Source organism: Pieris rapae, chromosome 16, assembly GCF_905147795.1.
Source record: "Pieris rapae chromosome 16, ilPieRapa1.1, whole genome shotgun sequence".
Classification (NCBI taxonomy): domain Eukaryota; kingdom Metazoa; phylum Arthropoda; class Insecta; order Lepidoptera; family Pieridae; genus Pieris; species Pieris rapae.
The window spans coordinates 3,344,563-3,369,783 of NC_059524.1; the positions used below are offsets into that span (position 1 = coordinate 3,344,563).

The following is a 25,221-nucleotide window of genomic DNA, read 5'->3' on the forward strand; positions in this document are numbered from 1 at the left end:
TTATAATTAGAGATCGTATAATTAGTAGCGATACTAACGCTACGCCCTCGATTTTGAAACTTAAAGTCAAGATCTTAAACTTCAAACATGACTGTGCACAAAATGTATACATGTTATTCTTGTAATGTAGTTAATCGGAAACAATCTGTCATATATTCATACAACTGAAACCAATTATGTGTGTCGAAAAGCCCACTTGTCAAAGAACCAGAATACGAAATTCTACCCGTATCAAATCGATGTCCGTCCCACAAATGCTCATTTAATACTGCCGCACACCACCACAGTTAAACCCTAACCCACAGCTACTAACGAATTCATCTTCGGGTCCTTCACAAAAAGAGCATACCAATTCTCAAAAGGCCGACAACGTACTCAGGCATTGGGAGTGTACATGGCCAGTATCACTTATTAGTTGAGCCTCTTGCCTCCTGGTCTATGAAAATCATAATAATCATAATGAATAAATTGATAATCGCTCTAATAAAAATGCATCAAAATAAGCCAGAAATAACTGAGAAACAATGAAGAAAGCTTGCGGGCAAACCAGCTTTTATCTTTCAAGCGCATTGTATTCTGAATTTGTATTCTTGTATTTCCGCATTTGTAATGAAATCGTTTGAACTCTTATAACTCCTATTGTTGAATAAAAAATATTTTTACTAAAATGAAGCTTTATTAAAATTGCAATTTTTACAAACTTTAATGAGAGTGGTTCTGGTGATACAACTGTGACACACATCTTGGATATTTCTAGAATGTACGATGTTTACAACAAATCTCTGGGTACATTAAAGCTGAGCTTAAAGATTTTGAGGCTGAGCTCGACATGTTCACGTGCTCCAAACTTCGCAAACGCAAAACAACCTTTTATACTCCTGTTACTTCGGGGACCCATTACAAAAGTTTCTGTTTCGCAGCGGAGCTATACACACATGAAAGAGATACAGAATATAAGTGTTTGTGAGGTTAAAATGTGAAATTTTAGTTCGGTATTAAAACAAAAGACTATTTACTTCAACATTCGAACCCCTATTTATTTATGTTGCGTGCATAAGATTGTTTTTTACCGGAAAATAATTATACATACGAATGAGATCTATGAAGTAAGTTAGTAAGTTAGTAATTTTTATTTTCTATTATTATACCGCCTTCTTTAAGTAGATTATACGCGTCATTTTGATACTGATGTACTTATAATACGTATGCAATTAGTCTAAGGTAAATATAAATAAAATTGTATATGTAGAGTTTGATCCACGAATTGAGTTATTTTTATCCCGTCGTTCATGATCAGCGATGCATCTTTCGTGTATAATCATAAATGCATAAGCTATGAAACATTTGAATTGTCTTTCAATTACAAAGTGACTCAAGATAAGGATAAGACACATATAAAACTCTTTTTGTATTCTGCAAAAACACGTTTATTGAGAATTTTGTGTTTATAAACTTATTGACGTCTTGTATTTGAATGTTCAATACATGACATACGGGATTCATACATCTTATATTAAGGGTATGTTTCACAATGTCCGGATAAGTTCCAAATAAGATATTTATTACTTATTGGTAGGATAAACAGTATTTTTGCGTTTCACGACTGTCAGATAGCGCTACTCGTCATGAAACGCGAAGTATCTTATTTGGAACTTTTATCTATCGACTAATTTATGTGTTGTATAGCTATTTGGTACTTTATCAGACCCTTAGACTTACACACATATATTTATAAAATATAAAAAAAATTTTTTAGTAGGTACTCACGTGAACCTAAGACAAATTGTATTGACACACACAAATGTTTGTTACAGGTGCTTCCAGGGCTTTACGTGGGTAATTATCGAGACTCAAAGGATCCCGTACAATTAGATAAATATAAAATAACGCACATACTCTCCATCCACGACGCCGCACGAAGGATACATTCGGTGAGTAGATCTTATAGACCTTTAATTTGAGCTAGTTGGCCAAGTTCTCATTTTATCGAGCCATTATGATTCAGCCATTGAGATTACGCTTGTTGATTTTTAAAAACGTGGATTGCTGTTCTGTACCCGTACTCGGAATAATAGCGATTTCCGTGATGAAACAAATAATCGCCCGAAGGATTGTAAAAGGTTCACGCCTTCCCCAGTGCAGGCGGTTTTTTTACCCTAATCTGGTTTTGAGTTTGTTTTGCGGCGCTGTGGCTTTAAATTTGTCATTGGCTACGGTCAGGACCCCTTAGAAAATGTCGGGGCCTCCTACGGGCCTTTTTTGTCGGCAAGGGCTTAATCCATTAGGTTATGTTAGGGAGTTCCAAGTCATGCTGGAGATCGACTTTCTTTTTCGTTTTTTTCCGAGATTGAGCAAGAGGGCAAAGAAAATTCAGACACGGGATTTATTTGGAAGCACCATTTCCGAAACCACCTACGGCGTGATTGCGGTCTGTAGTCTGTCAACGATAATACCTCTGTCCTGGTCTGGTCCTGTATAGGTGGTATAGAGAGCGGTTTCATTGCCATGAGGGATTAATCCATATTGGGGGATGCCGGGATGGTACAGATTTCGTTAAGGACATTCGAAAATAGCCAATAGTATAGTAGGCATATCAATCAGGTGGGGCGGGAGGCATTGAAGAACCTTGTTCGAGTTGGCGTCGAGACCTGGCGGTTTTCGAGACAGTGAACTCTTGATTAGAGTTTTGACCTCGCCGACTGAGGTAATAATTGGAACAATACAATATCGAGTTTTTAGGACACGAAATGCTTTCTTAAGCAAATTGCGCCATCAATACTTATTTAGACACATATTCACGTAATCTTTTTAAAATTAAGTTGTAAGTGTTGATTAAATAATTAAGACAATTATAACAGACAATACTTCGCTGGAATTCTTCAGCTAGTTAGCATCCTGAATGCCACTATACAGATAAACAGACACATTTCCGCCTAATGATTACTCAGTAGTTTGCTATTTTTGTCCAAAAGTTGAAATTTAAGTAATACAACGATACTGATTCATCTGGCTTACATCGATGCGGCTAAGACAATTATTGTGCCAGCTTTCCACACCATATTAAAAAAACTAAACCATAAACAGTGGGCAGTGGTTTCTGTGAATCTCATCCTTAAGGCGTATCTACGGTCGAACGACGGCTGTGCACGAATGCGCATTTAATAATCGTGAGGAGAAGGAAGACATCGTGAGGAAACCGGCATTTCTTAGACTCGAAAAGTCGACGGTATCGAACACAGACGAAACTTCATGTACAATATTTGTGTGATGTCCGTAACGAAATTTGCTTAACAGACAAAACAAATACAGAAATCTAAGGCTCAGACCGTAATGAGGATGTGGCATCTAGGGATTTTTAACTATTGTTTTGTGTGCGGTACTAGATGGAAGGTAACCCATATATGAAATGTAAAACCATAAAGTGTTTGATACTTGGCACGTAAAAAATTTAATAAATTCGCGTTAATATTTGTTTAAGAACTTATTTAAGTATATGTTCTTCTTCATTAAATTGTAGTTAGAGAGAGAGTTAGGGCTCTTGATATTTTACTCCTTTATATTGAAGAAATCTAGCTGTAAAATAGCCGTAAATAAAATATTACTCTTAAAGATTTATAGATAGTTCGAGGACGAACCTTGCAGAAGTCCTTGGAGATATTCATCTGAGAAACCTTGTATGCTATTTATTTAATGGTACCCTATCTACGAAAGTTAAGAATATTAAATTTAATAGTAACAGTTAAAGTTTAATAGCAATAAAATAAGTAATTTTATTGCTATTCTGTCGTTTATGTAAAATACTATACTTAACATATATATATTTATGAATATAACAAAGTGAATGGAGAATAGACATTGAATCCAATGTTTATTTTCTTATTAAATCTTTATTGCTAACAATCAGTATATTATATAAACACTTTTTATTCTAATGTTAGATCTTGTTCTCCAAGTCTCTTCATATCGTCTGCCCATCTCTTTCTCTGGCTTCCTGTTTTCCTTTTTATATCTCGTGGTTACCATTCTGTAATAATTTTTGTACATTTAAACCAGCCTTTGTCATATGCCCGGTCCAGCGCGATTTCAATTGCCTTAAACTTTTAGAACTCTTTTATCTCGTCCTCTACTTTGGTCGTTAATCTTATCTTTTCTGCCACCGTGCTTCTTTCCATTCCTCTTTGGCATGATTTTGGAAGTTCTCACCTTTAAACGATGTTTCTGAGATCATACCCAAATGGTAGCCATATGTGACACAAGGTAAGCTACATGATATGAACACCTTTTCCTTAGCTATCGTTGGGAAGTCCACTTTTAAGTACTCCCTTAGTGGAATTAACATTTAACCATTTAACCAACTTCAAAAACCCGAATGTATAGATTTTTAATTCGATAAAAAGATAAACTTTTCTCAGGTTCGAAATACATATTTTTTATTATATAAATTTTCATGACAGTGATCCTTGATATTTTAACTCGGTCTATCGTTACATTGTATTCACTAACTTTTTTGTTTTACTTGAATTTGATAACATTTTTGCCAGTTGAATTACTAGTCAAGTCCTTTATTATTTGTAGTGAGTGTTTGAACTCATTGTTCCCATACTAATATTATCCTTATGACTGACAATTGTGTGTTTTCTTTGGGTTATATCGAGGCGAGGACTGAGAGCTTATTATTTTAAGATAAAATTGAATAAGAACAGCCGGACAAAGAACGGTTCGCTAACCGTTCTTTGTACACTGTGTATTCAGGATATTTACTGAATAGTCAAAAAAGCTTTGAAATTCACCACCGCTTATTTCAATGCATTTTCATGTTGAATTCTCACTCATAGCATCATTAAGGTTTTTATATATTCAAATATTTCTGGTTCTCGTACACATAAGATTAATTCCGTAGAAGCCCTTGCTAAGATTCGAAGCCGTAAGAGATAAGTTTCGCTTATTATGTACACTAATCTTCATAGTTCGTGCTCATACTGTGGGTTTGAAACATTATTGTTCTTAGTTACGTGAGGTAATTAGAGATGTCTGTCACTTAATTGACATCTCAAATAAGACAAGCAAAATAAGCTTATAAGAGATGATGCTCTTATAGACAATATTGAATAAGAATTTCTTACATTTCGCTTTTCTTTCAGAGGCCCTTTTATCTTTAACGACTTTCTTAAAAACGAAATTTTCATTAATAATTCAATTTATCAAACAAAAACAACACATCACGTTTAACTAGCACATCGAACAAAGCATTTTAAAACCTTTTTACATTGTTCGGCAAATTGACAACTGAATTTAACGTGAAACCTATTTCAGGTAACCTCGTTTCACAATATGTATTCGAAAATTCTTTACGTAAGATGTATTTACTAGGTCGAATCTATCCCTGACATCGCCTTACCCCAAGCTGTGCCCATATTTTTTTGGTCCCTATCGACAATACGGTGAGGTTAACCATTTAGACTTAATCGTTTAGGAACTAAAAATCGACGAAGTCCGATAATTAATCAACTGTACTAAAAATCTAATTAATAGCATTGTTGTTCAGTTATTATTACTTTTGAGAACTATTTTATCGAAGGTCAAATATGATCGATCTCTATAAGTAATTAAAAAATAAGTATAATTTAATAGTCCATTTTATTGGTTTTTAACGTACTTATAGTCTGTCTAATTCTTAAGTTAGACTAAATCGTAAGGTTGAACAAAAAAAAGCTTTATACATGACAGATATAAGAAACATTAAAAGTATAGAGATTTTCTATGTTATATATAGTCTATGCTACGTAAAGGTCACAAAGACAAAGAATGTTAAAAAACGTATTCACATTTTTCACATAGATTTTCCTTTCTTTAAAGTTGCTACAGTTTTAGCCTCAGGCTTGTATGGTTTTTAGTACAAAGCACATTTTCTATGTCTGCTGTATAAAAAGAAAGAAAGCTAAAGAATAAAATATTTTTGACAATCTCTGACAGTTTTTCGCTAACTAAAACCTAGTATGAATAATACAGCCGGTAAATTTAGCAGTTATATGACAAATTTCATCACATTAGTGCGGCATAAAAGCCCTCATCAGGGGCGAGGCAAAGGAGAGGTAGTTGTACACTCACTCTTCTGACTCTGTGACCCAAAACGTGTCTTGGCCTCTGATAGGAGAACTTACTGAAGTGGGGCACTATGAGCGCATGACCCAAGAGTCGACAGTGAAGGAAGTCTAGATAGCTGGATCGACAGTGTGGAGGAAGACCTGCTGCGTTAAATGCATATTACAAAAAACGTTTAATTAAGAATGATATGCTTTTTATTGTGCAATTTTACCAGCACCATCTTTAAAACCTGCTCCCGTAGCTTAGTTGGTAACGAATATAACGCGAAGGTCTGGCCTGGGTTACCGTCCTCAAAGCGGAAGGTGTTCATCCAAAAGAACTTCATATAGATGTCCGCCGCCATCTTGTTTTACATTATTTATCAACACCCTTTCGGCCAGACAGATAGTTAAACGTTTAATCGATTTGTTTAAATATCGATCTTTCATTAACTGTCTAGAGATTAATTGAATCTCTGTGATTGAAATACTTTACTGTGACATCATTCTCTTTTGTTAGAAATTATATACACATCTTATGAAATTTCGTAGCACTGACATCAATTCGTACGAGCTACGCTTTCGCTACGTTATGAAATTATGTAATGACGTACCTCGAACAACCGCTGTATTAATAACATCTCCCCCGAGATCCCTTCATTTATTCACATTCAGCTGACGAAGGCATTATAACTTAATAACGCTTTGCTGAGCTGGAATCCGCACGTGAAACTTGCATTTTAAATCTATGTAATTCATGCATTCGTGAGTTTCTTGTATAACAATATTGCTGCTATATGAGGATCTTCACTTTTAGGTAACAAACGAAGTGTCGTGAATGAATTTTGTGATTCTTGTATTCTTTTATAGGTGCTAAGGTTTCTATATAGGTAAGAACAATTAATAATATCACATGTTACAAAAATTCCATTATAAAGAGATATTTTCGTGTTTATTTATTTATTTAAGCTAATTACGAAGGCCACAGCCGAAGGTTCCAAAAAAAACCAAATGTTTTAAACTTATTTATTAAAATAAAAAAATTACAATTAAAATTATAATTAAAATTACAGCTAGTCAATCCGAAGTGAGGAAATTGAATGCTACATTATATAAAATAATAAAAGACACAAAGAGGCTATATTGATTACAAAGCACAACGTGAGGCACGTGTAGTTCTTATTATAAATTGCGACATAGCGATACTGCTGACATCGTGTAACCTCACGGACGTGTAATACTTAATAAATAATAAGTTGAAGTGCATATTCCATGGTATAGGACTTCGTAACACCTCCCTCCTAAAATCAGCGACTATTCGAGAACTTTGTTTGAGAGAGTAGCTGATGAAATGTGTCCGGGATTCACTTTAACTAGACTGGGGTCTTCAGGAACTTGTTCTCTTCCAGGATGTCCTTTTGTTTCAGATTTAATTCCCATTCGTCTATATGTTATGATACCAACTAATATAATCGTAATCACCAATAATATATATAGAGGTATTGTAGTATGATATAAACTTATATCCTCATATTGGTTTAAATGTACCGGAGGCTGCATAGACATCTTCGTGTTAAGACTGTGGAAAGTGTTCAAGTCTACAGATGCCAGATTTAATATTGGTTGTTCACTATACTTGGATTCAATGTGTTGTGGTATTTCCAATATCTTCACAATATGACCTTTTATACGATTATTCACATTAGTAATGGTAAATCCTGGTGCCTTGAGGTAACAGTTAAGTGGAATGGTTGCTACATAACTGCCTTGTAGTGTCCTATATTGTTCTTGTCCACAGAATAATTTAACTTTCGTTAAGGTTGGAAAACTCATTGTATAATGCTTGTCATCGAGTTGTTCTAAAGCCTCATTTTGCAGGACAACTGAAGTTAAGGGGCAGGACTGATTGAGTTCCTGATGGGTAATCAACTGCTGGATACAATCATGTTTATCCTTCTTATAATCTGGCTTTGAGGTGCAAAGAAACCACGAATTCAACTTCGGACATTCTGTCTCTATGTACCTAGAGTCTTTTCCAGAAATTGCCAAAAATGGAGAGATGGGAATAAGGACTTTATGGTTTTTATTCGGGACAACAGATAATTTATAAAGGTCATAGGTATAGGATATAACAATTGGGACTTTTATTACTATAACAACTTGCCTCTCTGAGTAAAAATATCCTATAAACTAATAAAATAAAATATAATAAACTTAATTATTTCATAAAACTGTCTAAATTCTATGTCAAGAACTTTATCACTAGAGTATAAAATCCTAAGTTTACCTATCATTACTTTAACATTATTTAAACTAACACGGCTGTTAAGTTCCGTCTCTAACTTATGTTCATTATCGCATAATCTAGGTTACCAGAAATGCTTTTAATAATGGAACCTAGACCGTCAATGAGTTCCCTTTTACGACGTACTGACTCAAACATACTAAGTTCGTTTGAAATTACAACTATTTTATTATTAAGCTGTCTCAAATGAGGATCAAATAGAGAAAGCGTCAACCATAGTAGTATCCTGTAACAAAGTGGGATGTTTAGAACTTCGCTTAAGGCGTGATTTTGCAACGGGACCACGCTTCTTTTTTGTATATATATGAATGGGAAGATCCGCGAGCACTGTGTCTTGCGTATAGCGTGGTGCTAATTTCTGTCGGGATGCCATAGGATTACGTATAAAAACTTGTTGGTCTGGGGTATAGTCTTTTTCAGGTTTTCTGTCTTTATTTCGGTTTTCAGTCAATTGAGTCCTGTCATGTAAGGAGGTTTCGTTAATAATTTCATATACTTGAGTCATTCGTCTTCTATGGTCCTGAGAATACTGTTGTAATAAATGTTCGGTTAAGTCTATGTCTACAGGGTCACGAGGGTCAAAATGTCCTGTAATGAGGTCTAATGGCCTACACTTCGTGAAACTGTGAATAGAACTATTATAGGCTAAAATGGCATATGGCATAAGATTAATTGCCGGTTCGTTTGGTTTCTCTAATTTTAATATTCTTAGATGTTCAAGGATAGTTGAGTGGAATCTCTCAACGATTCCATTGTCATTCGGAGAATGAGCTAGAACCTTATGATGCTGAATTTTGTGAAGACGAACAAATTCTAAAAATATTTGATTAGTAAATTCAGTACCTTGATCCGTAACTACAGTTAACATCATACCATGATGGGTGCAAAATATAAGAAGAGCTTGAACTACACTTAAAGCTGTGCTATCTCTCAAGTGATAAGCTTGTGCATATTTGGAAAACGCATCAACTATTGTAAGATATTTCTCTGACTGAACTGTGAAAAGATCGAGATGAACTGTCTGAAAAGGTTTAGAAGGGGGTGGAACTATACAAAACCTCTGTTTAATTGGACACCTATCATATTTGGCTTGACCGCAAATATTACACTCGTTAATATATCTTGAAATGCTATCCTTCATTTTAGGCCAATAATACCTGGAAGATAATGCTAGGTAACATTCTGTAATACCACGATGATTTGTTTTTCCTTCATGGTATTTCTGTATAATTTCCTGTTGACGTAAATAGTCCTTAACATTTTCTAATTCAGTTTTCGTTAAAATAAGATTCATTGCGGAATTTTTAAAATTACTTTGTATTATGGGGATTATCTTATACATAGCTAATGGGGGTTGGATTAAGATTCCTGTCTTGACCTTGGGATTTACATATTCCTTAACTGCATTAATAACGTCATTGTCAATATTAGTCTCAGTAATTTGTATAGTCGTTTTTGTATGTGTCTCAAAAGGTTTCGTTACAGTTGGTCGCTTTTTAATGTCACCTACAAGGACAAAACATATCTGTCTTGTAAACTTATTTAACGGTTCGTCAGATATAGGAACTTCAAGAATTGGGTTTTCGTCACTGGTATGAACTGTTTCAGTGGCAGAATCAGACTGTGATGGAGGTCTTTCAGATGTATTTACTATGATGGAACTCACGTCCTCATTGTGAATTTCGACGCGAGATAAAGCATCGGCATTGGTATTCTTTTTGCCCTGCTTGTATTCGGTGGTAAAATTATATTCACTTAATTTAAGTCTCCAACGCGTTAACCTAGAACCTGGTTCTTTAAGATTCATAACCCATTGAAGTGGCCTATGATCTGTGACAATCTTAAATTTTCTGCCAAATAAATACGGTCTAAAATATTTAGTAGCCCACACTATTGCTAAAAGTTCTTTTTCTATTGTACTATAATTAATTTCACTCGAATTAAGTGTCCTTGATGCATATGCTATAGGTTTGTCACTACCTATAGTTCCTTGAGAAAGTATAGCGCCAATAGCGAAATTAGATGCATCAGTCGTAAGAATAAAATCTTTATTAAAATCAGGATATTGCAAGATAGGATCATTTATCAATAATAACTTACATTTTTCAAAGCAATTAATGTAATTTGAATCGTTAAACGTTATTTTAGATCCCTTTTTAAGACACTGCGTCATAGGTTTTGTTATACGAGCAAAATCAGGAATAAATTTTCTATAATAACCGACTAAACCAAGGAAACGCTTTATTTCAGTGGCAGTTTTAGGCAAAGGAAATTTTTTAATTGCTTCTATCTTGTCAGGATTCGGTTTAATACCGTCTTTACTAATTATATGCCCTAAATATGAAGTTTCAAGCTTTAAAAATTCGGATTTATCCATTTGTATCTTGAAATTTGATTCCCTTAATCTTTTAAAAACCTTTTCTAAATTTACCATATGTTCCTGTAATGAAACACTAAAAACTATAATGTCGTCGAGGTAAACTAGACATATAACATTTTGAAGGTCTCTAAGAACATTATCCATAACCCTCTGAAAAGTTGAAGGGCTATTCTTTAAGCCCATGGGCATTCTTAAAAATTCAAAGTGCCCATGTTCTACGTTAAAAGCTGTCTTATGAATATCTTGAGGGTCCATTTCGACCTGGTAAAAGCCACTTGCCAAATCTAACGTAGTGAAATAATGGCAGTTACCTAACTTATCTAAAACGTCATTAATATTCGGTATGGGATACTTATCATCTATAGTTTTTTCATTTACTTTTCTAAAATCTATTACTAGTCTCCACTTTTGTTTCCCAGAAGCATCAGCCTTTTTGGGTACGATCCAAATAGGAGAGCTCCAGGCTGAGTCCGAAGGTCGAATTATACCTTGCTCTAACATCTTGCCAATTTGATCTCTAACCTCTTGTCTGTGTACATATGGATAACGATAACTCTTTGTATAAACTGGTACTTCGTCAGTAGTTTTAATACGATGTTTAATTTTATTCGTGAAGGTAAGTGGTTCACCTTCAATATAAAATACGTCTGCATAACGAGAACAAAGTGATACTAAATTTACTTTTTCTTCAGGATTAAGATGGTCTGTGCGAAGACGAGAGATAACATCATCAACACGATTAGGCTTAAGACAATCATAGCTTTCAACATTAAATATTTCAGCATGTGCGGCATGATCAAAGGAAAGTATTATATCATTATCTGTTGGATTTTCTACTTCTAAATAACCACGATTATTTTTGACAGATGTAATGCATTCATGAATAATACAATTACAGATAACTTGTTCTTGAACTAAAACATCACCATCTAGCGTATCAATAGGAACTCTTATTAATTTAGTACTATTAGCAGGTATTATATCTTCATACAAATTACAATTTCTAGAGTTATACATATGAATCGGATTCGAACCAAATTTAGTTACTAATAACTTATCCTTAAGATCAATTTTAGACTCCCATTTAGTGAGTAAATCGAGTCCAATCAAACCATCGAAATAATCATGAAATTTATATAAAAATAATTTAATATCTTCATTATTATTTAATTCCGAAAAACAAGGTAAAGTAATAGAATAATTATTCCTAGTAGTTGCATGGACATTAGTCACCTCGAATGGATCAAATGTCAAAGGTATGTCTGAAAAATAATTACTTACGGCTTCGGGGCTAATAAAAGACTGATTAGCGCCGGTATCAATTAATAACTTAAGTGGTGGATTGTAAATTTGAATATACGGTAATTGTCGTTGAATATGCAAATTAATTTCTATTTTGGCTTTTCTAACTTGACCGCTTTTTGAAAATCCTGATCTGAAGTTGAACTCTCTTGTGGCTCTTCAACAGTAGGAGGTGAATAGTCATTAGCGTCTTGATACTGTTCATAAGTCATGTCATAAACAGGCTCTGAATAATAATATTCCTGATAATAAGGGTCATAGTAATAGTCATGTTCATAAAAGTCATAGTCGTTTTGGTCATATAATTCGTTAAAATTAACATCTTTAAATTTAAAATAATTAGAAGGTGGTGGATTACCATGTCTAGACCAATCATGCCCGGTAAAAACGGGTTTAGGTTGAGAGGTCTTAGTAACAAAATGACTTACACCACTCATCGGTTGTGGACCATTATTAATTGGTCTCTGTTGAGGTAATCTGAATACATTGCTCTGAGGACGATAATTAGGTGGAGGAGCACCGAACATCTGCTGAGTTCTAGTAGGACCACGAGGCAACTGTGGTTTCATAACTGGCATAGGCATAGGCATAGGCCTATTAGGTTGCGGGATCAAAAATCTAGAGGGGCCTGGCTTAAAATTAGGTACAAAATTAAAGTTACGCTGAGAATTATGGCTGTTAGGAGGATTATTATCACTATTATAAAATTTTCTATCTGTACAACTCTGGTTGCGCTGTTGAATGTATAGCGTATTTTGTTCCTCATGTACAAACTCGAGAGCTTTCTCTATTGACTCCGGCCGCATGCATCTTATTCGAGATCCTAGTGGATCACGAAGGCCACGCAAATAGGCTTGAAGAGTCAGTTTTCTATATAACTCTCTCTTTGCTTCAATGGTACTTTGAACGGAATCGTGCAAGCTAACATAGGTCATTATTATACTGAAAAGATTCTGACAACGCTCATAAAACTCTTGAGGCGTCCCCGAATCTTGACTTATAAGAGACAGATCGTTATATAAAGAGGTCTCATCACGGTGGTCTGCAAAATTATTTATTAAAGAATTACGTATACTAATCCAATTTTCGGAAATTCCATTTGAGTTTAAAGTCCGCGCAGCAGGTCCAGTAACCTTATTGAGAATACCATTAATAATAATAATAATAATAATAATAATAATAGCCTTTATTCAGATAATCTACAATACATATTTTATACATTTAAACAAATTTTCATTTTAATCTAATTCAGGTGCATCTGTGTGCCCTTTTTTGGCAAAGGCCTCCTCCAAATCCCGCCATTCCTCTCTACACTGTGCCACTCTCTGCCATGTACCACCTGCCGTTTCTTTAATGTGGTCAATCCACCTTCTCAGTTGTCTCCCTCTTTTGCGCTTGCTGTACCTTGGGCACCAGTTAAGCAGTTTTTTGCTCCACTTTTCTGTACCTCTTGCGATGTGTCCCACCCATTTCCACTTTAGCTTCTTGATCGTTGTTGTAACATCTGTTACCTTAGTTATTTTCCTTAATACTGTATTCTTTATTTTGTCTCTTCTTGTTTTCCCTATCATACATCGTTCCATCGCTCTTTGACACACCTGTAGCTTTGTATACTGCGCTTTAGTAGGCGCCCAAGTTTGTGATCCATATGTTAGTACAGGTAGTACACAAGTATTGAAGACCTTTCTTTTAATTACCATGCTTGTTTTCTTATTTTTCATGACTTCTTTAAGCGCCCAAAAGCTCTTCCATGCTTTTGCTATTCTTGTGTCGATTTCTTTTGTTGTTGAATCGGTCATAGATATTGTCTGCCCGAGGTACAAGTACTCATCTACGTATTCTATAATATTGCTATTTAACAGTACTTTTTCCTTTCTGGAATTCGTCATTACTTTGGTTTTCTCGGTATTCATTTTCAGACCGACAAACCTACTTTCTGTGTCAAGGTCTGAGACCATCTTCTCCAGTTCATCGCGTGTTGAGGCAAACAGAATTAGGTCGTCTGCAAACCTTAAGTGGTTCAATCTTTCGCCGTTTATCATTAGTCCGTACTTATCCCAACTTAGTTTTTTGAAAATTTCCTCCAGAACAGCCGAAAACAGTTTAGGTGATAGAGGGTCTCCCTGTCGCACTCCCCGTTCAATATTTATAATCCCTCCTAATTTATCCATTTTTATTCTAGTTTTTCCATTTTTATATATATTCCTGATTATTTTTATATATTTATTGTTTATCCCCTGACTTTGCAAGGCTTGCCATATTTTTTCATGTTCCAGAGAGTCAAACGCCTTAGAATAATCAACAAAGCATAGGTAGATTGGGAGATTATATTCTTTGCTTTTTTCTAAGATTTGCCTTACTACGAAGATATGGTCTATTGTCGAATATCCACTCCGGAAACCTGCCTGCTCTATAGGTTGGTTGTCATCTAAGATTTTACCAAGTCTATGTAGAATTATTTTAGCGAAGACTTTGTATATATTCGTTATAGAGCTTATGGGCCTGTAGTTGTTGATGTCACTCTTGTCTCCTTTTTTGTGTATAAGTGTTATCGTCGAGTTTGCCCATTGTTCCGGTATTGATTCCGTTCTAACTATCTCATTAAAGAGAACGGTGAAAGTAGGTACCAATACTTCCTTTAGACTTATCAAAAGCTCGTTGGTGACGTAATCTGGACCCGGTGATTTGTCCTTTTTCAGAGTCTCGATAGCCCTTTCTACCTCCCTTGGCAATATATCAGGTACCTCTTCTCCATCTTCTAGCGTCGTTTCTTTCTTTCTGCTTGTTTGGGTAGAGTATAGTTGTTTGTAGAAATCTGTCGCCGTTGAGACAATATCCGGGCGTTTGGTTATTTTATATCCTCTTTTGTTATTTATATTTGGGATCCAGTTAATATTAGTTTTTAGTTCTTTGACAGCTTTCTTGATGCCACCAGTTTTGTTTATGTACCGTTCAAGTGTGTCTAATCTTAGTTTTTGTATGTCTTGCCTAAGTGATAATTTAATTTGTTTACTAAGCTTCGTTATTTCTACTCTGATCGATTTCGTTTTATTCTCCAATTTAATTAATTCCTGCCTTTGCTTAAGGAGTAAGGACGTCTCGTCTGATACCGAATGCCACTTGTTTCTATTTGGAGGCACTCTGTTTGAACTGTAAGTTATGGCTTCTAAAACATTGTTGTATTTTTCTTGTACTGATAATTCTTCCAAGTTTAGTTGGATTAAATGTTCTTTTATTTCGCTGATATTACCGATAAGGTGTTTTGATTCGCTTGTCCTAGCTTTAAAAGGTCTAGTCTTCTCTAATTTTATTTTTAGATTAGCTCTGACCATACGGTGGTTAGTATTGAAGTTTAGATTCTTAAGAATTGTACAGTCGCTGAACATGTTAGCCCTATTTGTGAGAATAAAATCGATTTCATTTTTATAGAGTCCGTTTGGTGAAATCCATGTCCATCTATTTGACGGTCTTTTTTTGTACATACTATTTAGAACCTTTAAATTATTTTCGTATGCTAATTCTATAAGTTTAGTTCCATTCCTGTTTCTTTTCCCTGTACAGTAAGGGCCTAGTATAATTTCTTCTCCTTTTCTTCTCTTACCTAGTTGAGCATTATAATCTCCCATAACAATGAGATTTTTATGTGTATAATTTAATATAGCTCTTCTAAGATCTGCGTAGAAGGAATCTACATCGGCGTTACTGGCTTGTTCCGTAGGGCTGTAAATCTGTACTATAGACCATTTTGCGTTCGATTGTGGCATTGTAATGTTCAGAATAGCAATTCGTTCAGATATTCCCAAGAACTCCTCGATATTCTTTTTAAGTTCTTTTTTTATAAGAAAGAATACCATTAATAAGTGCTAAATTACTTAATTCATAACCCGGTTCCGCTGTTATAAATTTCGCCACTAATTGATCACATAAATTAATAAACCTTGTAAGAACATTAGGGTTACCATCAAACTCGGGAACTAAACGTAAAGCCTTGAATATGTTGTCAACTAAAAGCTCCGACATATTTCCTGTTAAATTTCTACCTATATCAAATTCTAAATTTCTACGTATAATACCTAACCTAGGGGTTCGTGATTCTCTAGGATGGAAAATCTTGGTATAGGATTATAAAAAAAAACTTAAAGGATAATTTGGCAAGTCTAGATAAAAACTAGGTACTCACCACATCTGGTTTCTTTGATAAATCTATGTCTTGATTTCCCTCTGGCTGCAGGCTCTTGTAGGTTTCCGAATTTGCCCGGTCCGCGATCGATTCACTGACTTTACGAACAAATCCTACCGACTGCGCCAATTACGAAGGCCACAGCCGAAGGTTCCAAAAAAAACCAAATGTTTTAAACTTATTTATTAAAATAAAAAAATTACAATTAAAATTATAATTAAAATTACAGCTAGTCAATCCGAAGTGAGGAAATTGAATGCTACATTATATAAAATAATAAAAGACACAAAGAGGCTATATTGATTACAAAGCACAACGTGAGGCACGTGTAGTTCTTATTATAAATTGCGACATAGCGATACTGCTGACATCGTGTAACCTCACGGACGTGTAATACTTAATAAATAATAAGTTGAAGTGCATATTCCATGGTATAGGACTTCGTAACAAGCTTCGTTACATTAATAAAAACAAATGACAAACTATTTAGGGATTGCCAGCGATCTTCACTTGTTTCGTTTATTTACTCCAAAGTCGAACATAAAAGCTGTAAGAATAAGGTTAAAGATTGCTCTTTTAATCTTTTCTTACATTTTATTGACGTGACAAACATTTTTTTGAATGAAGTATTTTTGTACGGGACTAAAAGAAAAATTGTAGAATCGACAAATCTCCGCAATAGAACACGTAAGTTGACATGATAACAAAAAAACAGAATGAAATATACAATTTTCACATTTCGCTCACAATGATCGATGTAAAAAAATGTAAATTATAAATTGGTCGGCCATTTTAAAAGTACTATTCACCAACGAATATTCATAAACGGGGTAGTTGTAAAGCTAAAAACTCCGTTCCATTTTTGCCTTCACCATTTACTATATAGGTTTTAAAAGTAGTACGATTACTCGGAAAAAGGTTTTATGGATATTTTTCGTGAAAGGAAATTTTATACGTTGATTGAAGGTAAATGACCTTTGCTAAGCTAATGTTCCACTCGGTCAAACATCGATTTAACTTAATACTTAGTGGTACAAACATTAAAAACTGATCGAGGTGATATAAGTGTATTTGTAATTTAAAGTATTCGTTTTTGTAATTAAAACCCTGAACTATTTCGTTGTATAGTAGATTTATCTTTTCATAATTCACTGATCGTACGGTTAAGGAAATCGTGACGATAGTTCAGGATTAATATTGACCATGGGTCAGGTCTGAAGACATACATGCCTGACCTTGTAATAAAGCATACAGAAATGTCTGCTCCATGCCCCATTGGGTATTAAAGGCCTTCGGTATGTAATTTCTATTAATAATATATCCTTGAAAAATTTGTACTTGTCTTCGGGGAATATGGGTGAGCAATTTTAGGGTTACCGCGTGCCGTAATTGTAAAAAGTTCTGTGAGTATAGATTTTCATATGCGTGCAATTATATTGTGATGAGCCAAGTGCAACATTTCAACGTTCTTTGTGCGTTCATGTGGTCCAGCCACAGAGAAAATTTATATTTTATGCCCTTGGCAATATTTTTCTTACAAATATAAAATGTTTTCATATTACAGTAACCGTATTTTATATTTACTCACCACGAAGTTTATGACAATTTATAGCCTATAAATTTTACTAATGTATTACAAGAAATAAATGTAATAAAAATAATCAATATCCATCCAGTATTATGACTAATATGTTAACCTTTGATAATCAATCACTACAGTCATTACTTTCTCATCAAACGCCCAGCTTTATTCACTTTTGAAAGTCTATATAGCCGTCTCAAGGTTAAAAATTAAAGCGATCTAGCCCCAGTTTGACGCAAGCTTTGATAGTTCGAAGGTGCTAAAATTGTAAACTAGAAGGTCTCGTCTACAAAAGCTATCAAAGAGATTTAATTACTGCTCACATGGAAGCCCGTATAAAAAAGATATCGTTGCAGAGCGCGTAGTATAAATGACGTCATTCGTCATTCGTTTTATGATGCAACGATGGCGCGTTACGTTGAATTGTGATTGGTCAAACGATAAAAAATATTGTAAGTACCCTCGTTTCGCGCCCCGAATTCCTCATTCTGAATTTACTAACAAATTTCAATTAACTTATACACATCGCTTTTGACATCCATTTCCATCAAAGATAGCCGCATCCATTAGTTAATTGGAAATCAAATGCGCAGTCATTAAATACTTTTTCATTTGAAATATGACGTCTAAAGTAGTTTTTGTGCCTTTACAGGCTTTTTTCCTATTACTTAGATGAATATAGTTCTTTCAACAATTCAAAATGAAAAACTGGAATAGAAAATTTGAATACGTCATAATACAAAGGTTCTTACATTTTAGATTTCAGTTTCTAGCTCTAAATGTGACATTGAATATCATATATGCTTAGTATATGTCGTGAACCGTAGATTCTTTTACTTCATAATGTAGTCATTTCAGTAGTAACTGTATTTGATGTCCTTTCATATACATCTGTTAGGGTTTAGTTTCTGTAACGTAAGGTGGGGACGTGATACAGGGCAGAATCTGATATTTGATTGTCTAGAATGAAAGATACATTTATAGTGTATAAAGGTATAGTAATTTACATGAAAACATGGATTTTCCGAGTAATCAAGAGTAAGTAAGTGTACAATATTTTTTTTTTGGGGAACTAAAGTCAAAATTGCATAAGCCGTCATATTGGGATTGTACCTTTGTAGATATCAATAATAAGGACAATACTTAAAGAACTCTACGGTCTTACGCAGCCACTAAACATAATACCTCCAGAGTGACCTAATGGTAGAACATCATTCACCCTCAGACCCACAGCCTATTAATGATATCAAAAGCCTTTACAAAAACAACTTGAGCAGAAGTTTCTACTAGCTTTGGTCGCGTTAAACTTACGTATTACTTTTTGGTTCACAAGTTAAATACTGTTGTTGTTGCTTGTGATGTTGTTTTGTGATTTATTACATTATTACTTTTATGATAATAATGATAACTAATTCTCAGAACGAAACTATAGCTGGGAACATCTCATTTCTCCCAGGGGCAGCTAAATTAATATTTATATAAAGCTAGGTATCTAAATTAAACTACGAATAAATGCATTTATTATTTAAATCAATATGAATAAAAGACTTTTGAATAAAATATTTATTTATTTATACACTATTCTCACAGTACTAAGCCAATACGATAATGACGAAAAATGAAATCTTATAAAATATGGAATATTAAATACATAACATACAGAATATAGCAACTGTGATTTCACTCTGCGAACATAATTTTAATGATGTTGATAGAGTCGGAAACAGCAGTCAGTACTCAGTAGGCAACGTCTTTTTTTAAAAGAGTACCGAGAGCTTTTTACGTGTTTATTATCTTCATCATCATTGTTCAACTCATCTTTATACTGTAAAGAATAACCTTATACAGTCATCTGAATGTGCAACCGGCACGGCTGCCGGCTTCCCTAATAAAGAAGGTCTCCCTTTTCTCTCCGCCTACATCATCTATCTTCTTTGCCGATGAGTAGGGATGCCTACAGGTTCAAGTTTAATGACGTGGAATAAGTGATACCTGTATATCTTATGTTCCATAATAAATATGTTCTTTTATTATTTTATAACAGACTGTTTCCCTATCGCAAACAACATTGGCTTGGCCATCACACATATTCGAAGGTACAAAGACACCGAGTTCTTAACACTTGGGTTCCTCACTACTCCCCACAAGACATTAAGTAGATAGTAGGCCAGTTGTAAGTCCCGCCTTGTTTATGATTTATTTTAACTTTCATAACATAAACAATGTTTTTAAAAAAGAAAAACGTTTTAAGCAAATTGTGGCCCGTCATTTGCGCTCTTGACGAAATCACCGCCATTTACCATTCTGTTTAAGCCGCTCTGTGGAAACATGAAATAAACATTTCAACTTATTTAATACATTTTATTCTACAATTTAAACATATAAAAACTCTTTTTTGGATTTCTGTATTTTGTATGTAACTAACAGTTGTATAAAGATCATTGTAAGTATTAATATACATTGTCCTCACATTAAAAGTTATTACAAAATAAATAATATGACGCTTTATTCTCTTAGTCTATAAACAATTATAATTTAAAAAAGTAAATAAATCTTTGGGGACCGTTTTTTTGGAAAAGAGTTTTTATTTGAATTGTTTAGCAAAAAATTCTATCAGAAATTATTTATCCATAAGCGGAAACGAAACTACTATAAGAGAATTTGGGTTTATAATGTAAAATAATAACTATTTTTGTTGCAGGATAAGCACTATTTATGTATAATGGCATCAGATTCGCCAGATCAGAACTTAACACAGTACTTTAGTTTGTGCAACGACTTCATACATGCGGCGAGGCTCCGTGATGGCAATGTCCTAATACATTGGTGAGTATTTTTGATATATAACACGGGCCATGACAGGCTCGCGAGTGCTTTGCCAGCCTTTTAAGAATTGGTAGGCTCTTGTAGCACCCTAAATCAAATTCGTTTGGAAATGCTTTATTGAGCAGCTGGTTCCACTAGTGATGCGCGGCAAAAACTACCTTAAAAAACGCTTAGTTGTGGAACGACGCACGTCCGCGTCGAGGTGATAATTTTGTATTCTGCCTCGACGTCTAAAGTGAAACTCAGGTGTAGGTATTAATCTGAACAACTTCTCTGAACACCCTCTATCGCAAATACGGTATAAGATGCTGAGAGATCTTATACCGTACCCCACTTATCCTATGATCTTACCCCACATCTCTACGTAACGCCAATTCATGTTGGTAACATAATGTACACTTATTAACGTCAAAGTAAAGAAATTTAATGTTGTATTGTATAAATGATTCAAATTTTACATTTACTGCCAGTTCTCAAATCAAGGGCGTAGAACGGAAGAGAAGAACTGGCAATAAACTGTCCGCCACTCTTTTTAATCGCCAAGTTTTATCAAAGTGGTTGGTGGTGGACGAATCGCTTTTTGTACTACGCTCGATATCACAAGTACAATAGTCGAAGTTATTAATTACTTTTTAAAACAATTATTTTATATTAAATTTAAATTAATCTAAGACAGTGAAGCTTTTTAATTACGAATTATTAAATCGTTAGTAAAACCTCAGACATGTACTTAAAATGAAATTAAACTTAAATTTTAGGGGTAAACGCTACTTATATTTATAATCACAAAAAGTCGCAAAATTGTCTGAAAAAGTTAGTTAATGTTAAGTTAAAATTCTCATTCTTAGTTTAACGATTAACACACGATAGCTTCAAATTTATTGAACTGTCTAGAATATAGTCAGGAAATGTATGATATTTGGATTTTGGTTTTGCTAGTTACGTAAGACTGTATGCGTGGTCATAATACTTATCTGCTTTTAATTAGTTTCTATTAGTAATTACCAGTACAAATATGTATCGGCTTGATCGACCCGTTCAGACGCAATACGCGCTAAGACGGAGACAATGGTTATTGACTCTACATATTTATTATGACACTATTTTCGTCTTTGTTCAGTGATGGCGAATTAGCGGTTCTTTTTCCAAATGGGTGTTTAGGATGTTTTTTTTAAGAACATTTTCTTAAACGACGATTTCTATGCAATTTATGTTAATCCTGGAACCCAACTAACAAACTAAACTAAATATAAACTCATTATCAAAAATAAAGTTTTTTGTACTTTACTAGTACAAAAATAGTGTATGAAAAAATAATGAGGAAAAAGGAAAAATATATAAGATAGGTCATTAATATAATTATGTGTTTAAAATACATATCAATAGTATTGTATACTTGAATTTATTTTAAGTTTATATTTGACTACCTCACAAACTAAACTATAAAATTAGGCATTTTTAGTCGATATTTAGATGTATTTAAAGTTGACAGCACTGCCTTCGTCGCATAAAGATTTATTCCAACGCGGTAGCTAACATAAAACTAAAAAGACTTTGCGTGATAACGACTCATCTGCAAGTTATATTACATAAATTATTCTGGCATTCAGCCATAACAGGAATAATTTCTGTACGTGCAACTGTGCAATATGAATTTTGTTGAATAGTTTTAAAGTTCGAGAAAAAATTTGGTTATAAACTCAATTACGAATAGACAGTTGCACCAGAAAATTTCAATTTAGTAATGACAAATATTCAATATCAAAATTTTACGAGTATATTTCTGCGACTAAATGAAATAACGCGTAGGAAATTAGAATTTTATTACTCTCCATAACTGCCATGCCGGTTCCCTTTCCGTACGATCTACTTACGTGGTTTATCTTGTTTTAAGAGGCTTTTAGGCTCAATGGGGTTATGTAGCCACCTAAATACATGTTGGAGCAGTGTTGTCACTTCACCCATATTGAAATCCTCAGCGGGTTTATTTTGCGCCATGTGGGTAAAGAAGAAACGAAATACAGTACAATATTTAATTTGGATTAATTCCTTTTAATTGAGCAGTGTTGGCGTAGTGATCTCAGTGTTGGACTCCCATCCCTGAGACCGTAGGTTCAAATCCCGGCTGTGCACCAATGGACTTTCTTGCTATGTGCGCATTTAATTCGCCCGAACGGTGAAGTAAAACATCGTGAGAAACCGGCCTTGCCCCAGATATGAGACTGATCATCTATACAATTATCTCGACGATTATTACGATCATAAAACAGATACAGAAACCTGAGGTCCAGACCTAAAAAGGTTGTAGCGCCACTGATTTTGATTTTTTTTTATTAATTCAGTAACGATTTAGAAATCCGTCGCCCGAATTTGATTATGTTATTATTTGTTGTTTGGTTAGGTTAGGTTAGTATATTAATAAATTAAATAACTGTTTCCGGTGCGTGAAAGTAGTTAGGGTAACCCCTACTTATTCAAAAACTTGCTAATTTAGTACCAAGAAATCTCAATCATTGACCAAAGCAACAATAAAAAGCAAAGGCCATATGACTGGATCATAACATAACATTTCCTGATAATCCTAACATTCCCATACATTTTTAGTTTAGCTGGTATGTCGCGTAGTGTGACAGTGGCTGTTGCGTATATAATGTCGGTGACACCGCTGACGTGGCGAGAGGCGCTAAAGGTGGTGAGAGCTGGTCGCGCCGTCGCCAATCCTAACCTGGGCTTCCAGAGGCAGTTGCAAGACTTTGAAACTTATAAGCTAGTTGAAGTAAGTTACTTGTGTTTAATATTGTTTTTATTCAAGTAGGTATAGCAATTTTAAGTAATGGTGACAATTTTTTTAAGTTATGCTTCTTTTTACGCGTTAGGGAAAAATTGTGAGGGTACATTTTTACGATACGCACGCACAACATACCGACACCCTGAAGTTAGTTATATAACTATTTAGCAATTAAACAGACACATAAATGTTGCCCCACATCTCGTTGAGGCGTAAACGTACTTAAAATATCTACGCATACCTCGGCCAATGGTTTTATTAGAAGTATGTATCACCAATTAGTTCCAATTTAATGATCATTGCATTCAATAGATTTCCACTAAAACGAGATCTCTCAAATACTTTCGGGTGAATTCATTAATTAAACTAATTAATTCTTGGTTGCATAATGATTGCATGTGCAGATTAATTAATGGTAACTCATATGAAACTGATTTGAATTTCATTTGAAACTTTTGTGCGCGTTTCGTGGATTCAAATATTAAGGAATAATTTAATACCTCATTGCGAGCAATCACTTCGTTATTAGACAATATTGGACCGCTACTATTCTACTTGCGGTTTCAGTAGAATTTTTTTTAAATTAGATTTATGCTGTTTTGCTTCTTGTAGCTTATCAAATCAAATTAAATCAAAATTCATTTATTCAGTTTAGATGCGTCTTAGGGCATGCTTATGAATGTCAAAAACGTTTACAAAATTCTCGAAAGAACAAAACTACGCCATCCGTTCGCAAAAACCAGTAGGCCTTGTTCGAGAAGAACGGGCAAGAAACTCAGCAAGTTTTACTCTCCCTCTACATAACAATATCTTTTGGTATTTTTAGGAAAGACGAAGATTAAAAGAACGATACCCGTCCTTAGCACTTGCTGATCGAGATCTCGCAGAATGCCGTGTGATGCTCGACTCCTATCAGACAATGCTCAACCAGAGGACGATTTGTGAGGGCAAGTGCGCTATGGGCAGACAGTGCCCAACAGGTCGGTAAGGTCTATTTTCATTCATATAATAATAACTTACCTTATTGATAAGAAATAATCCGTCCAATTGTAAATAAAGTAGAGATATACAAAACTACTATATTTTATGTATAAGTATTAAGAAACTATACTTTATGTATAGTTATTACTATATTACAAAGTGAGAACAAAAATGACTGATAAAAAGAAGTATACGAGTTTTTCCTTACACATCTACATTACAAAGTTTATAATTAATTGTCAGTAATTTGCTCGTCTTTCAAAGAGACAGTCAAAGAGTCTAAAAAGTCACTCGAGTTGCGTTAATGGGTCCTTTTTTACCTTGATGACAGCCTTTGTACTGACAATTTGAATATCAAAGGACAATTAAAGCGGATGAATTGTTTCGTAGATTTTCTCGTTCTGCCAGCTTGAGTATTCGCTTATAATAGTGAAATCAGATTAGAAACGTTATTTGCTATATATATATATATGCTGTAGATTGAGTGTTTAAATTTAGGAAATTTTAAAAATCGTGTCATATTGTTTCCTTTTCGTAAAAAGTTTTTATTTGGTATAAGCTGCTATAACATGATTACTAGTGAAATAATAGTAGTAGTAGAATAATACCTTTAAACAGATTTAAAACAACACAGTTAATGACTACCTAGAAGACAAAAACGCGTGGCAATAGTTTTTATTATATTGTTATAATTTGTTTTTATCTTTGAAGTGTTGTGAATATGTGTGTGATGGCGTATGTGATAATCAGACAACAGATTTTTTTACTTATGTAACTTTAATGAAGTTGTGGTT

General features: G+C 34.2%; 1 protein-coding gene across 2 annotated transcripts in view; it reads left to right on the forward strand.

Annotated features, from left to right (window-relative positions):
- The window catches only part of LOC110998105 (dual specificity protein phosphatase 22), a 43,723-nt gene that overhangs the window by 6,498 nt on the left and 12,004 nt on the right, over positions 1–25,221 (forward strand). For both annotated transcript variants that reach the window (XM_045631575.1, XM_045631576.1), the window contains exons 2-5: positions 1,815–1,931; positions 20,534–20,658; positions 23,263–23,434; positions 24,273–24,426. In XM_045631575.1, the coding sequence (XP_045487531.1) occupies positions 1,815–1,931; positions 20,534–20,658; positions 23,263–23,434; positions 24,273–24,426 (568 nt within the window). The remainder of the gene's footprint in view (positions 1–1,814; positions 1,932–20,533; positions 20,659–23,262; positions 23,435–24,272; positions 24,427–25,221) is intronic.